General features: G+C 54.1%; 1 protein-coding gene across 19 annotated transcripts in view; it reads right to left on the reverse strand.

Annotated features, from left to right (window-relative positions):
• The window catches only part of NFASC (neurofascin), a 179,002-nt gene that overhangs the window by 46,912 nt on the left and 115,468 nt on the right, over positions 1 to 16,622 (reverse strand). For 14 of the 19 annotated variants that reach the window (XM_045982432.1, XM_045982434.1, XM_045982436.1 and 11 more), the window contains 5 exons: positions 14,021 to 14,191; positions 9,562 to 9,612; positions 3,516 to 3,627; positions 2,907 to 3,091; positions 1,465 to 1,596 (listed from right to left, as the gene is read on the reverse strand). In XM_045982432.1, coding sequence (XP_045838388.1) covers positions 1,465 to 1,596; positions 2,907 to 3,091; positions 3,516 to 3,627; positions 9,562 to 9,612; positions 14,021 to 14,191 — 651 coding nt within the window. The remainder of the gene's footprint in view (positions 1 to 1,464; positions 1,597 to 2,906; positions 3,092 to 3,515; positions 3,628 to 9,561; positions 9,613 to 14,020; positions 14,192 to 16,622) is intronic. The other 5 variants (XM_045982438.1, XM_045982437.1, XM_045982441.1 and 2 more) reach the window with 1 other exon arrangement.

Consider the following 16,622-nt stretch of genomic DNA (forward strand, 5'->3'; position numbering starts at 1 on the left):
GTCCTAAACTGAGAGAAGCTATTTCCTCCCGCAGCTCTTCCAGCACGGCTGGCTTGGGATGTAGAGAGGCTGGGGAGTGGCCACAGGCTCTCAGTTCTGTTCACACATCCATCTGGGACTTGGACAGATCAGGAAATCTGGGCCTCATTTCCCTCATCTGTCAAGTATTGGAGAATAACTCCCATCCTTCTCCCACTCCGAGGGGAGTTTACTAAAAGAACGATAATGAGCGGTTTAAATTAAGTTTTCTAGAAATATAAGGAATCGCCACTTTTCTCATCTTTCATGGGAAGGTGACTTTCCTCTGTAGGGTTTCTGGACTGAGCCAAGGTGACTTGGTTTGGACGGTCTGCAAATGCATCCAGGATAGCTCAGACCGATAGCCACAGCGGGGAGAGGACCACCCAGGGTCCAGCTCCCGAGGCGCCTCTCCACAGACAGCAAGTCTGAGCCCGGAACTGGGGAATCAGCAGGAGGCAAATAAAGACAGGTCAGCATCCTTATCACCCACCCCCAAGTCCCCATTCAGCACAAAGGCATGAAGTCCACACCAGCAACTTCAACACCTCCTTCCCTGGCAATTCTTGTGGAGCCAACTTTCTTCTCAGCCGCTCCCCATAAGTGACAGGTGACCTTTCCAGGGCCAGGGCTCAGGGGCAAGTCCTGGGCTCTGCGTTTATTCCATGGTGCAGTGGAGTCTGCTGCCTTTGTCTGCCTTGTTCCCAAAGTGCTGTCAGCACAGGGAGAACAGCAGAGGGCGGGCAACCTCTGTGTCTCTGTTCGTGCACAGGGCGAGGTCATGGGCTGGGAGGGAGCTGAGCACCTCCACCCCCGTCCCCGGTAGTAGACGGTGCAGGCGTCCGGCAGTCTCAGAGACCCACAAGGACATTTTATAAAGTAAACACAACCGGAGAGACTATGATGGGAGAACCTGACCGAGAGCCCTGGCCAGAAGGGGCCCCGGAGTCACCTACTCCAGCCACCAGGCAGGACTCAGTTTCCCCAAACCTGGGCACACCCAGGAAATGCATCAGTGCTTCTCTGCTCTCAGGGGGCAGTTCTTCCTCCTATCCAGCCTGGCTCTCCGTTTGCCCTCAGCAGAGAGTGCGCCCTGGGTACCTAAACACAGCAGCTTACTGAGCTCTGCTCTACCTTCCACGCCCCTCCCCCACTCAGAGGCTGGCTCTCCGCAGACCTGGAAACTGGGCTGGGTGGTGGTTTAGGGCAGAAAGCAAGATTCAAGAAAAACCCAAGGGAGTTTCATGCTCCCTAAATAGGGGAACATAAGCATAGGTTTCCTGCCTCTTGAGATGCCCAGAGAGCTGGAATGCTCCCCAAGCAGTGGCCAAGGGGCTAGTCATTAACTGCCTTCTGTGCACCCGGGGCCGGCGCAGAGGGATGGGGCCCTGGAGGCTCTGACGGGGGGCCTAGCGGAGTCAGGAGGGACAACGGCTTGTTACTTACACTGCAGAGGCTCCCCGTTGATCATCCACTGGACAGTGGGCTTGGGGTTCCCATTGGCTCGACACACCAGCCTCCCGTCCTCGCCAGGAGCCAGGATAAGGTTCTTGGGTTCGTCCAGCCAGTAGGGCGCAGCTGGAAGACAAGTGGAGTACAGGCTGCGGCGTTAGACGGCTGGGGGTAGGCAGGAGACACCGACCGGCTCCCGCTGGAAGGCAGGAGCCTCCGGGAGCCAGCTCCAGGCCCTCACCACCTGCCCGGGGGCTCATCCTCACGGGACGACTCAGTCCAGGCTGCCTTTGGTGGGCTTGGCACCGCGGATGCTTCCCACTCTATTTCGGGTTCACAAACAATAGTTAGACTCCTCTGAAGAGCTCTGAACCAACATGGGCACTGTGGCCCAGCTTAGACCTACTAAATCTGAATCCTCAGGGGAGGCTGGGGCAGTGGATGCTTTTAGAGCCCCACAGGTGTTCACGATGAGCACCCAAGGGCGACAGCGGGGCAGTTACTAAAGCAAGCCCGCGACTGGCCCCTCGGGATCCTGGGGCTATTGCTATGACATCAGACCATTTAGAAAAGACCTCAGGCATCAGGCTTTGGTTAGAGCAGACTGGCTGTCCCTTCCAACTGGGAATATGTGGAGATGGGGATTTTTTTCCTGAGAAGTTCCCGTGGATCGATTAGATTCTCAAAGATCTTGATACCCCCAAAAGGTTAAGAACCCCTGGTCTGAGCATAGCGCTGAAACCAAAGTCATCAGGTCAACTGAGCGAGGGCGTCCCAAGTTCTTGCACTCTCAGTATCAGACCTCATCGTCCCCATCACCCGGTCAGCGCCAGGCTGACAGGGCCTGGTGTACCCCATCACCCACGGCCGGGACCCATAACGGCATGTGCTCTATTGCCCACCACAGGTCAGATGGGCCATCGGCACCATGGAGGGAGGGAAGTGATTTTTAAAAAATTAATTTGTGCTCTGATAACTCCCCATTTTTAAGAAAAAAACCATGCACAAGTACACAGACAGCACAGGGCTAAGACGACACGCCGTGAACGGGAATGCAAAATATAAGAAAGAAAAGGGGCTGCGAGAAATCCAAATGGCCCATGGGGTACATTCACCTGTGGGGGGAGCCCCAGGCAACACAGAGAGGTGGGGGATGGTCAGGGTGCAGCTTCTTCCCCTCATACCCACTGTGTACACACACACACACGTGCATGCACACACACTCACATTTACCCACTATGTACACACATACACACACACACACACACACACACATCCGGGGGGTGACGCTGTCCCTGGCAGATCACTATTGCCACTAGCCAGTGTGTCATCAGGTCTCTCCTACTCCCCCCGCCCCCTCCTCCCCACGGAGGGAAAGGTGGGCTGTGGCGGGTAGGGCTGGCAAATCATCATAATGAGAAATACACACAACGTACCCTTTACTCTCACCGAGATCGTGTGCCGGGTGCTGCCCATCTTGTTGGAGGCCAGGCAGAAATACTCCCCGGAGTCTTCCTCGGAGACGTTGGTGATGCGTAGAGCCTTGTTAAAGTTCTCAAACTTGGCCTTGTCAGAGGGAAGGTCCCCACCCTTCTTGTACCACGCGATGTCTGGTGTTGGGCTGGGAGAGGGAGCGAGCAGGACACAGGGGTTACCCCCAGCCGTGGGCCTGCTGCTCTTCCACAGAGCCCAGGACACCCAGGCATCCTTGAAGTGTACAGGCGCGCAGAAGGATGGACGCCCCCGAGAGCGGACCTCTCCTGTACGGACGGGGTGCTCGGCCACAGAGCACTGAGGCGCTGCTGGGATGTCACACGGGTGTGAACACACGTGCAGGACATTAACCCGTCTCCTTTCCTCATCCATTACCCATAAAGAAGACAGCCAGAAAGGGATGGGAATGATGATGCTGTGCAAAAGCCCTGCTAGGGGCTGTCTGTGTCTCTTTCCGCCGCCTCAGACTGCGGCAAGAAGAGCGCCTGCGCAAATTCCCACCCCCCGCCCTCCTGGAGAGGGACCAGAGTGGGGGTGCGGGCTGTACATACACCCCGGAGGCGATGCACTCCAGCAGGAGATCCATGCCGCGCAGCACCATCTGACTGCTCGCTGTGCCCTGGGGGTACATGAAGCTGGGTGTCCTTTCTGCAACTCCTCGCGCTGAAATAGGATAGAAGATGCTGTCATGAGCCTCCTTCCCAGAGTGGACCCACTAGGCCCAAGTGGTCAGGCTAGGAAGAAGTGTCATCATGCCCCCTACTTACCCCGTTACCCTCAGAGGCACCAAGCCCCAGATCCTCCCAGCTGAACCCCACCCCCCACAAGGGCCGGGGCATCATTAAGAGAGGTGTGTTAGGAAGCGCGGGGCTCCCCGGCTCCACTGGCACATGTGTGTGAGCATCTCCAGTTCTGAAGGGATCTGCCAAGAGGAGTCCAGCTTCCTCCCCAGCTCAGTAAACGCTGCCTTCCTGGGCAAGGAGGAGGGGGTTGCCCGAGCAGTGAGCCGTCTACCCCCCCCCCCCAGCATCTTGCGTTGGGACCCCAGAGACCAATGTGGCGGTCCCCCCGGGAGGCCGTCTCAGCAGCAGTGGATGAATGCAAAGGCACGTACTGGGGCCACAGGACAGACAACCTGCTCTCTGGGACCCTGGAGACAAGGAGCTGGGATGAGCCCACAGAGACCTGGATGAACAGTCTGGTTTAGCAGAGACGTGGAGAGAATGAATGAGCAGAGATGACAGGAAATCACTCTGGGCCAAGACCATTCTGCTTCTTCACTAATGACTCTGGGAGGGGGCTGGAGGGAGGGTGTTAATTGGATGTGAGAGACTGGGGGAGGGGGAGTGGAAAGTGGCAGCCAAGATGGAGGAGGGGACCTACAATTCAACTAGGCTGGAACAGCCACGTCCGCTGACAGTGACGTGCACTTGGGGTTTGGAAGCCAGGTGGCTCCCAGAGATCGACACGGCTGGGATGGCTGTTTGGCTGTGGACGGGGACATGCAAGTCTGGACCCCACCTTACCTGCACCTCACCTCTCCTGGGGAGCTTTTTGCACAGTTCTATGGACATGGGTAAGAAGGAAGGGAGGAGAACGAAGGTTTTCCAGCCAGGAACCCCAAAGCAAGGGGAAGCTGGAGGACACACCCCTGCCCAAAGGTGTAGGGTTATAAACACGAAGAGTTCACTCTAGAAGCTGAGCCCACCCAGTGGTGCACTGGGTCTTACGCTCAGTTGGAGAAGTGAGAGGAGGAAGGCACGGAGAGCTGCCAGGAGCTGGAAGCCATCAGAGACGCCTGGAGTGGGGACAAAGGCTTCTTCCTGGCTGGGGGCTATTAAGGGGTCCCGGCCATGAGGACAGAGTGGCAGGGAAACTGATGTCCTCTACAGGAGCTCGTTGGACAGGCTAGTGCCTGGCTGGATCCACAAGGCTCCTGTCTTAGAGGCACTCAGCTTCTCTCCACTAGCCATTGCGGAGTGCGCTTCGAAGAGCTGGGGTCTACTTTATGCTTTCGCCAGGGGAAGAAATGATGAGACGTGTGCGGAGTTAGTGAGGCGGCCGGTACAATGCATGGCACATAGAGCAAGCGTTCAGTAGGTGTTGGTGGGATGAATGAATGCAAAGGGAGAAGGGAACAAAAAAGAAGGCAACAGTGTACCCCAAGAGTTATTACTCATTGTGCAGATGTCCTCACATGTCCCACCAGCACACACATATACAACAGTGGCTACTGACTCGGTTAATCCATTATGCAGTTAATCGGTTACCGTCTATGACCCTCATAGCAGCCAGCTCTCAGGACCAAGGAAGCCGGATACCAAAGCGGCAGCTTCCTCCCACCCGTTATCATGGAATCCCCCAAACAGTACAGATAACACAAGGTCAAGGGAACTGTGAGGAAAAGGCTATTTCAGGGCAGGAGGCTCTGTTGAGGCTACCCGTTGCCGGGAAGCTGGGACGACGTGGAGGGGGTCCCAGCTTGGTTGGCATGCTCCTTCCACACAGGGACAAAATTGGCAGAAGCCAGCCTGCGACCCCGTGGACACTTAATTCACACCATAGCAGGCAGCACCACGAGCACACGCAGCCAGCAGAGCAGGCGGAGAAACGAGCCGAGTCTGGCTGTGGGGACCTTGGCGTGCCGCAGCCACGACTATGAAAAGGTTACAGCCATACTGCACTGGTAGGGTGTGGGCCAGCAACCACAGAATTATCCCAAAGGAAGAGAAGCCCCTGGGAAACAAGCCAAGGTCCAAAAATAGAGGGAAGAACATCCTAAAAGTCAGAGGCACTAATCAGGGCCAGCGTTCAGGAAGCCGGAGGGGCCAAGCCTGTGCTGATAGCTCTCTCTAGGCATCAGAGTCACACTTACTCCTCACAACAAGCCGGGGTGGGGGGCTACCACCACCATTTTCAGCAGAGGGAACTGAGGCTCAAGGAAATCCATAGACTTGGCAAGGTCACAAGCCACTTATGTTTTGGATTCTGGACCATCTGGCACCAAAGCAAGACCTGAGAGCTCTCCGAGCTTGCCTCCTTAGAGATGGTTAGCCCATCTGTCCCTCCTTTGGACAGCCAGCTTTGGGACTATCAAACCAAAGAAAACCCAAACCCAAGGGCAAAAGAGGCAAAGGGGGAAAGACTTAAGTGTCTTGGTGAGCCGCACTGGTGAACCTCTTCTGCTCGGTGAGACTCCGTCCCTCCTCGGTGGCCATCAGATAAACCCGGGCCCGAGCTGGAGAAAGAAGCTGGGCTAGGAACTAAGAGGCCCCAGAGTATTCTCAAGTGGATTCTTAAGGCCATGGATAGCTTGAAGAGGAGTCAGGGTGACACGTGGTGTCATTACGGGGTGAGAAGCTGGACCCAAAGGCGGGGGGTTATGAAAAATGTGGTCAGCGGCAGCAGGAGGGATTTACATGAAAACTGTTGGAGGACAATCCAGCTGGTGGCTTTCAGGGCCACTGCTCCCAAGGGAAGGTGGCTAATTTCTTTCCCTGGAGAAGGAGACCCAGGAAGACTCTCCAAGACAAAGGTGATTACTCTCTAGGCCTCTACACAGTGGCGGAAGACAGTCTCCCAGGGTCACAGGAATTCACCGACCCTCTTAGAGGTAGACATTCAGTCTGACGAGCTTGATAATGCTTCTCTTATTCTCCCTGATCTCCAGGGCTGGGGTTGGACCTAATATCGGATAAAACTCAGAACCCAGACGCCAAAACTCACGTTGTTGGGTTCAGGAAGATCTTCCCACGAGGGCCCCTCTGACGTCTAGCCTAAGGACAGTCCGTCCTTTCCTGCTCTCCCTGGCTCAGGAGTGGAAGCATGGGTTTCCAGGGGGATCTGGTCAGCAGGGAGACATCAAGAGATAACACTGCCTCACCCACCTTGGCTTCAAAGGGCCAATGAAAAAAATGTCTTCATCAATTCCTACAAGAGGAAAGGTCAAGATTGCTGAAAACCTGAGTTGCTCCCTTCTGTTAAGTGCTGTGGGTTAGCAGAAGAGAGCCCAGTGCATCAGATGTAGCTGAGAACTTTTGGCAAAAACAGCTTTTAGGGGCAACTGGATCCCACATTTGCTGCTTTTGAGTCCCAGGATTAAGAGCTCGTGGGGTTGGCTCTGTGGCATTTCATCCAGCTCTGGCTCCGGGAATGGCTGACGAAACAATCCCAGAAGACAAGAAAAACTCTCTGTCTAGTAACATTTGATACCTTCCACCGTCAGGAAATCTCTTCCATAAGTCTGACCTCAACCCCTCACTTGAGAGTTGGGACTTTTTTCTGATCGAGGTCTCAAGCAGAGCTGAGGATCTGAATAACTTTCACTTTTCTAGTCTGCCCTCAAGTCCCTCCCTCCGCAGTACTTTCTTCCCATAATCGTGCTTGCTAATTGGCTTCTTGCCTTGGCTTCTCTTCAGCTTCTCTGTGCCCATCTTGACCTCAGTTAGCACTAACCCATTCAATCCTTCAATACCAATATTGGGGGGAACACGTACTCATCACTGACATGTCTGACGCCATGCTAGCGACCAGACGCGCGTCACCCTGGTCACTGTTCACAGCAGCCCTGGGGGGCATGTTGTATACCTGCTTTACAAATGAGGACATTAAGGTTTTCACACACCAAATGACTCACCCAAGGTCACTCAGGAGCCTGCATTTAATTCGAGGCTGTCTACCTCAGAGTACCCACTCTTCTCTTCCTTGTCTCCTCGCTGGGTGAATTCTACGTGGCAAGCTGCCATCTCAGACCAGCTTCCCTCGCCACTCAGTGGGTCAGAGGCCATCTGGCATAGGTTTGAAGGATACCAAACCACTGTAGAAATCACTAGAACAAAATGTATTTCGTGGGGTGGCCCTACCCCTATAAGAGATGTGCCATATTTCAAAGCTAAGCAGACAGATGCACTGGGCACTTGTCACTGTCTTGTGTCTCTATGTCCCGCCCTGTACTCAGGAAGGACCTTATCTTTCTTCCTTTTCACTTCGTGTTTCTTTCTAGAAGCATTTGACCTAGCTGTCCTTTGTTCAGCACGTGTCTCGCTTTGACTTTATATCCCTTCCAGCTGGCTTCATGCTTGGGTCAGCCCTATTCAGTCTACCCTGGATTGAGGAGAAGGGGTTGATCTGCATTCTTACGAGCTTCGCTGGGTGTCCTAGCCCTGGATGGCTCTTAGAACTCCCACCCATTCACTCATAATCACATCTGCCACTGGCCACAAAGTTTAAGTGGCTGGAATCACTCAAATTTACCCACTGAGAAAATAATTCTACATGCGTGTTCCCCTGTACGGTTTATCCAATACAAAGCGAGGTGCTTGGACCAGATGGTCTCTAAGGGACCTTCTGGCTCTGACATATTCTAGCTTCAAGAATATTTCTGTAACAGATAACCTGAAATCCAATTTAGAGACAGCACATTCCACACCAGTGCTCTGGGGCTCTAGACACAATGCTGGTTGGCCCCATTATTTTGAAAACAAACAGCGTCCTGAATCCAACAAAGATCTCCTGCTTCCTTGGGCAGGAAATCTCCTTGGCAGAATCTCAGTGTGGTTCTAGCTGCTTGATGCCAAGTTAGAGCCTTTGCCTCACTCCGGGGCTCGCCCTCCTTCTTCCCCTCCCCCACTCTAGACACCGATCATTGTTTATATGAGCACATCACAATGCAGACACTTCCTATCCATCTGAGGCCACAGTGACTGCCCTGGGGACCTGCAGCCTCAGCTTCCGAGGCATGACTGATGACGGGGGCCAGCTGTCTCGCTGAAGCCAGCAAACGACTGTTCCCTCTGGCTGCACAAGGGAAAAAAGACATTCTTGAGCCGTGGTGGGGGGGGGGCCGGGGGCTCAGGTGTGGAAATAACCAATTACTCTACTAATCAGCTTGAGCAACCAGTTGTGCGATGAGTTAGAAATAAGGCCTCACGGAAACTCTTCCGGGACGTGCAAGTGTGCGGACTGGAGGGCCCTGGATTTGCACACGCTGCTGGGGGACAGAAGCAGCCCAGGGAACAGAGACCAGGCATGGCCCACCTCCCTTTATACTTACCTTCAAAGAGAACTCAGAGCTGGACTCTCGCTCATTTTTCCCAGAGGGATTTTTAAAGAGACATGGGGCTGGTGAAATGGTACCCCCAGTAACTAAGGCTAGATTATAAGGCAGGCAAGTCACATCCACACACTCTATCACAAAGCTTTCTGCATCCTTTAAACCGCTAACAGGCACCAGATTCCCTGTTTCCTCCTCACTGTGCAGACTCCCCTCTACTCCGACACACTCTATGCACCCATCTCGGAACCTTCCAAGAAGCTCTTTTGGAGTCCTACCCTGGTCCGACCAACCTGGTCCAGATTGCAGCACCTGGCGGCTTATGCATTCCCGGAAGCCACAGCCCCTCGTGAGCTACCTCAGACTCCCGCACTGGCCACCGTCCTCCTGGAGAGCGGTGTCTGGAAGGGGGCCCCCTGGCACCCCGGTGTGGCTGACCGTCAGCCGCTCCACCCAGCGTGGGTTAATGACACGGTATCAGTCGAGTTAGGCAAACTGGGGTTAGGACAGGCAAGGTTACTCCCAAGGTTACCGCGGCGACTCACCACTATACATGTCAGGGTGGTTTCTTAAGGACGAGTCATTATAGGGGTTGTCTGCAATAAACAGAAGAGGGTGAGCAAACAGGCCACGGAGAGCTCACGGAGGCATAAACAGGGAGAGAACAACAGAAACGCGAAGCTGCAGAAAACAACTGGGGGTTTTGCAAAGGAAAAACACAGCGTATTTGGAAAGGAAATATGCTTGGTGAAAAACAAGCAACATAAAACAGCCCCAAAAAGAGAAGAAAAGGTTAAATCCTGCAAAAGAAGGCAATAATAAAAAAATCTTCTTTTTAATGAAAGAAATTAGGCTTGACCTGTAATGGCTTGATTCTACTGTATTTCAAACAAATGAGGTAAGGATTAATGGTATCCCACAGCCGTCTTTGAACAAATGCCCATCAAAATCCTCAGTTCCCAGGACTCTGGATCGGGCCAGCTCCCGGGGCAACTAAAGAGAAAGGAGTGTGAGTGAGCCCTGAGGGAAAGAGCAAAGCCCTCCCTGGGCGGAAGCTAAGGTGCAAAGGTGGGAGGTCAGTGAGAGAAGACAGACCAAGAGATACAGTTCAGCAGCTGAAACACAGGAACAGACGGACCCTTGGCAGTGCCCAGCGATCGTGGGCTGACTGGCAGCAAGCACCCCTCCCCACCTGAGCACGGGGCACCACCCTGGTCTCTGAGATGTCTCTGGTGGCAGAAAGCCCTCCTCCCAAGGAGTCCTGGAATGTTCTAGGGAGGCAGACAGGGCCAGGCTGTGGGTCAGATTTTCAGAACAGAAGGGGACCCTGCCTGGGACGGGAGAGAGAGAGAGTATATGGGCTCAGCATTCTACACTTGGATGGGAAGGGACCATGGACGAAGCTGGAGATGCAGAGCTCCTAGACTGTCTTGGGCTGAAGTCATTCCTTAGGGAGCAGACCAGTGCCTTTGGTGCCAATGTCAGGTAATTAAGACTGCTGGGCGTTTAATCCTCAGTGAAAGAGGTTTTAGAATTGGGCACTTAAGCCTGCCAAGCTCGGCTTTTCATTCTTCTACCGTCATCCCCATCCAGCTACTGGGTTCAAGTTTTGACGGTACCCACAGGGGGTGGGGGGCGGTACAGCGGACTGGAAGCCAAGCAGACGGCCCTGAGAAGCCGGACCCAGTCCAAGCAAGCGCCTGAGGGAGGCGAGGCGATGTGCCAGAGTATTTGCATATTTGAAGACAGATCAGCTCCCCTTACAACTGATTGCGGAGGCTGTGCACCCTCTTTGCTGGGACCCATATCGCAGGGCTTCCCAAATGTGCTTAAAGCCCGCTAGGGAGACTTGCATTATTCAGAACCATCCCTTAAGATGGCGTGTGTTGCGAGACCGAGCCTGTCTGGGAAGTCAGCTTGGGTTTGTTTGGGGCAGTGGCGTGGAGAAGCAGGGGGCAGAAGAGAGGAGGGGCTCAGGATGTACTCAGGAGGGGACATTCCTCTCCGGGGGGCAGGATAGGGGCACACAGCTAAAAAGACCCTGGCTTCATGCTCCTAAGCTCCCATGCCACCGAGGGAAACAGAACTCCTCTCTTTCCAGAGAAGTGACCCAAGCTTGGAACTGATCTCACGGTTTGTGGATTCTGCAGCTCACCTGGGCAATCCAGGGAGATTTTCTGACTCCTGAGAGTGCCACTTAGACTGCAGACATTAGGAGGAAGCAGGGTTAGTGCTCCATGGTCTGCCTCAGGAGACTCCTTCTCCCTCACCACGGTCACCAAAGAGACCTGCTATGGGGCGGGAAAAGCGGGACGGGCATATCACCTCCGCTGTCTTTGATTGCACCCAAAACAAATTTTAAAAATGGTTTCAGGGGCACCTGGGTGGCTCAGCGGGTTAAAGCCTCTGCCTTCAGCTCAGGTCATGGTCCCAGGGTCCTGGGATCGAGCCCCGCATCGGGCTCTCTGCTTGGCTGGGAGCCTGCTTCCTCCTCTCTCTCTCTCTCTGCCTGCCTCTCTGCCTACTTGTGATCTCTGTCTGTCAAATAGATAAATCTTTAAAAAAAAAAAAAAAATGGTTTCAGACCGCCCAGTGCTTTGTGTGAGATACCTTCCCCTCTGCCATTCCTTATATGTAGGTAAGGCACCATCAGCCACGCTGAGATTGGCATCTTCCCCCAAGGGCCAGCCTGTGATGGAAACCCACGGTGAGGAGGGACATTGAAGCCAGCCAAGCTTGGCTGTTCTGCCTCCCACCCCCAGACCCGGTTCTGAAGGTATAAGAAAGAGCCTGTGTCCTCTCTAGGCAGGAAAGCAGACAGAGCACAACTGTGCTATTTTAAGCAACTGTACCCAATTCTGGGCTGGCTCAGATGCCCAGAACTTGCTCCTGGCCAAAGCTACCCCTGGGAGAACTCCAGGAAGCAGACAGGGCTCTGTTCCCATCACCTGGGGCGGGGTGGGGGTGGGGGGGGTCTTGGCATTTGTAGGAAAGAGTTTTCAGTGGAGTAGGGCACCCAGAAATGAAGCAGAAATAAACAGCCCTTACCTCTGCAGGTAGAGATAAGGATATTTCTGGAAAACCCGACTTCTAAATGCTGAAAATCTCTAACTGCCTAATTGCCTCTTTACCACCTCCAACTCCCCCTGCCTCTATCCTGGGTGACCTTGAGGGCCTCTGCCCAGGACCGCAGAAGGTCACCTGGCTCAGTCCCCAGAAAGGAGTCTGACTATAAGCCTCACACTGGGCAGGCAGAGAGGAAGCCAGGGGACAGCACTAAGGACCATCCAGCATCCAGCATTTTGCTCGACGCTCCTGACGCCCTCACCTCCCCATGCTGCCAGCCCTGTCCTGGCCCCAGAGCCCACTCAGAGGTCCCAGGCGCACCACACTGTCCTCCAGGGCCCAGCCATCTGGCTAGCTATTGCTCCTGACATGCACTGAGATGCTTCAGGCAACCCAACTTTCTTCCCCAGGGGTCCCCTCTAGGCCTCGGTCTGGAATAAGAAGGCCAGCGAGGGGGCGGCCAAGTAGACCGGACCTGGGTTTGCTGCCGGGAGCATGTGGGGGCTCACCCCCGGGTTTCTGGCCATGCTGGTGGTTAGCAAATTGCGGGCAGCCCGACTCCGACACAGAACAGCGTGTGGGGTGCTGCAGGAGTGGGGGTGATGGAGGGGGGTAGACGGGGTTCTGAGAGGGAGAAAATGAGGGGTGGAAAGAAGAAAGGAAGAAGGCAGGAGGGAAACAGAGAGGAAGGAAGTGAGAAAACAAAGAGAAGACAATGAGAAGGAGAGAAAGAACTCCCGCACAGGAGAAGGGGAACAAGAAGGAAGCTGCTTCTTAGGGGGCCCACCTCGATGCCAGGTAGAGACGGGGTGTGGAGCTGGGGTTCTAGGCGCCACCCACTTCCATTACTGGCAGGGGCAGCTGAGGAAAGAAGACCAGGCCCCCGGCTGTCCTGAGCAAGGAGCAAGGTCCCCTAGACTCTCCCCACCTTCCCCCGAGAGGCATGTGGCCTCGGAGAACCTGGGGTTCAGGTTCTCTTCTGCGACCTGGGGCAGCTGTCAGTGCCCACATGCTGCCCTTTGCTTGGCTTCCCCCACAAGCACCACGGTCCCCAGTGTGGAAAACAGCCTCCACAGCTGAGTCACACAGACCAAGGTCTTTGGGGGTGGGGGGAGGCTCGTCAAGAGAAGGCCTGTTACACATCCGTGGTGCAAACGAACACAGCCACTCGGAATGCATCGTCCTGGCAGGCTGAGAACCTGCAGCCGGAGCGCCAGGCCAGTGGGTCCCCGGCAAGATGCGTGTCTGGGAGCTGACTACTCGGTTCTCTCCTCTGTGGAGGGCCACCGACCCCACGCTATCCTGGGTCAGGCAGGGCTGACCCGCTTCGGTACCGGCCAAACAGAATCCGGAAATAAAAATGAAAACAAGTAAAACTAGAACATTAATCTGCAGCTTGCAAATGGAGTCGTCCCCTGGGGTCCGGCATCGAACACGTTTCATGCTGGCGTCCCAGCTAGTGGGAAATTCGTACTGTGGCTTTATTTCTAGAAGTGCAGACCACCAAACGGGGACTAGCTAGAAAAGAAATCCTCAGCTGAGGGTATAGGAGAGATGTTGGGTGACCACCGAAAGCAGGGCTCCTTGGATGCTGCTGTGGGTCCCGAGCACCTGGAGAGCTAACGGAGGACACAGAGGCTGGGACCGTGGAGGCAGGCTTGGGCCGGGCTGGGCATGGCTGCCCTGTTGGTCTGGTGATTCAGACTGAGCCCGCAGCTTCAGAAGCACTGACTCAGAGCAGGACCAAGTCTAACTCAAGGCTTCAAAGTCAAGCAAGTTGGTTTCAGAGCCACGGAAACAGCTCAGGCACCACATGCTGGAGGGATTTCTGGGTCAGCCTCGGGGACAAGGCTGCCCCCAGACTCAGGTACCCGGGGCTCCTCGGGGTCCGAGGGCTTCCGCTCTGGCTCCCAGCCCTGGGCAGGGACCTGCACTTACTGGTGAGGACCTTGAGGGTGAAGGCGTTCTTCTGCTGGATGGTGTGGGTGAAGTGGAAGCGTGCGTTGCAGCTGTAGTCCGTCTGCATGTCCTGGAGCATCACATTAGAGAAATACAGGTCACCGTTGTGGCCCTGGGAGACACGCTTGTCTTGGGTGATGGGCTCCATGGCTGGAAGGGAGCAGAGGTACAGACAGAGGTGAGCGGTCACGGTAACAGGAGTGACCGTCGCGATCGCTCTGGCGACGGAGCGCCGACAGAGTGCCGGGAGGGGCTGGGAGTTCAACGTGATTCCCTCTCATCCTCTCAGCTCCGAGGGGGGCTTCTTTCCAGTTTACAGATAAGAAAGCAGTGGATTTCACACCTCCTGGGTTGTGAAAGCAGTGAGGGAAGACGTCTGCCTGCCACACTCATGCTCTGTGACCAGACTTTTCTAGCTCCCGTCCACGCCACAAAAGCTCTGACTGGCCCTGAACCAGAGGAAGGAAATGCTATCTTTCAGGTGTTCCCCAAATCAGGGGTCAAGTTCACTTGTTTTCTTTCTTTTTTTTTTTTTAAGATTTATTTATTTATTTATTTATTTGGCAGACAGATTACAAGTAGGCAAGAGAGGCAGGCAGCAAGAGAGAGGAGGAAGCAGGCTCTCCACGGAGCAGAGAGCCCGATGTGGGGCTCGATCCCAGGACCCTGGGATCATGACCTGAGCGGAAAGCAGAGGCTTTAACCCACTGAGCCGCCCAGCTGCCTCTGTTTTCTTTTTTTTAAGCTCTGACTCCCACCAGGAAAGAGAAAAGCACTGCCAATTACAATTGCAAGATACCTACTAATCAGTGATGCACTCCATTGATTCTAGGATGCTTTCTAATTTTAGAGATGTTGAAAGATGAAAATGGTGCTTTTTAGAATCAGTGACGTCACAGGAGTGGCTGAGGAAGTGGACTACATTGTCCATGACTGCGGAAGCAATAGGTATCAATTCAAATGACAGGGTCTGCCGGTTACTCAGTTTGTGAAAGCGTATTCGTCAGGTGACGATTCACAGCTAATGCCTTGCCAGCCCCCCGCGACCTTTTATTAAGTCACCATTTCTGAAAAGCGCAAGGCTCATGATGCCAACTTTCCAACGATGGGAAGGTCAGTTCTTTAAATGACTTATTATCCAAAATTGACTGTAGGCCTACTGTGTGCCAGGCACTGTGGCCATGATTGGTGAGAGAGACTTGAGTTAGATAGCTCCTGCCCTCAGGGAGCCTGCAGCCTAGAAGAGGCGGGAGATAAAGAAATCACTGGTACGCAGTGTAGCTAGTGGGGAGCCCGGATAAGAAAGGGGATGGGCTGAGCGGAGGAGCCCCGAGTCCCTGCCAGGGGGCCCTGAGCTCCACCTTGGAGGCTCCGTGACACCGGGCAGAAGACACAGGGGCCCAAAGAGGTTTCCGAGCAGTAAGAACAGTGGGTGCTAAAATTAAGAGCACACAGCCGGGGAAGGGGGAGGAGAGAGGCTCGAGAGGCAGAGGGAACTAGATCAGGCAGGGACTAAGTCTGGACTTGGTCCGAGGTGATGGAGGAACCAGTAAACGGCGGGAGCATACGAATAAAACGATCAGATTTATGTTTTTAGACAGACCAGGGAGGCCAGTTATAGAGGGTTACTGGCACCCAGGGAAAAGCTGATGGTGGCCTGCATTGGCCAGATGCCAGTGATGATGGAAAGATGAGGGTCATAAGATCCACTCAGGATCTACTTATGGACATAAGCGGGTGACAGGTGTGATGCAGGGGACTAGAGACTCTGAACCAGTTAGCAAACCAGCCAGCCTTCCAGCCTGTGGCCAGGCAGCCTTCCCCACGCACATGCACCGAGATGACACAGAGTGAGAAAATGAGTGAGCACGAAGCCATACTCTCTCTGCCAAACAGCTCACTACCCTGCTTCTTCCGGAAGCAAGCTGGTAAAAACTCGGGGATGGATGGATGGATGATGGATGCTAAGCTGGCAGGCAGATCTACAGACTGAGACCAATGGATGGATGGATAGAAGGGGTTGAGGGTGGGTGGGCAGGTCTGGAGGATGGGGAGGGGAAGCCAGGAAGACAGATAGCCAGCAATGCTCTAAACCCCTTTATAGCGTGCCCCCACTTATTGTGATTGAAAGCATGGGAAGAAACTGAGATTCACAGCACTTAAATGAATCTCAGTCCAAAATGAAACAGGAAAAGCTCTCAGTGATGATACTCTGTCCCCTGCTACAAATGTCTGGTCTCCCAAGGTTTCATTCCTGTGGCCTCCCTGTCCTCAGTAAATCCAGACCAACTAAAGACTGAAAGGAGGCTTGGTGTCAACCCTCCTGCAGTTGGCCCCTTGACAGTTTCTCCTCTTCCTCCTCTTTCCTTTTTTCTTTTCCTTCTTCTTCATCACAAATACTACTCAGCACTTACTGTGTGTCTGGTTGTGTTATAAGCTCTTTGGATGTATTAACTCATTTATCCTTACAATGATCGACCACATAAGTACAGGTTCTAGCCCTATTTTTTTTTTCCCCCAGAAGAGCAAACTGAGGCCCAGAGTTGTTAAGCAACTTGCTCAAGACCACAAAGCCGATAGC

Source organism: Meles meles, chromosome 17 (assembly GCF_922984935.1).
Source record: "Meles meles chromosome 17, mMelMel3.1 paternal haplotype, whole genome shotgun sequence".
Taxonomy (NCBI): domain Eukaryota; kingdom Metazoa; phylum Chordata; class Mammalia; order Carnivora; family Mustelidae; genus Meles; species Meles meles.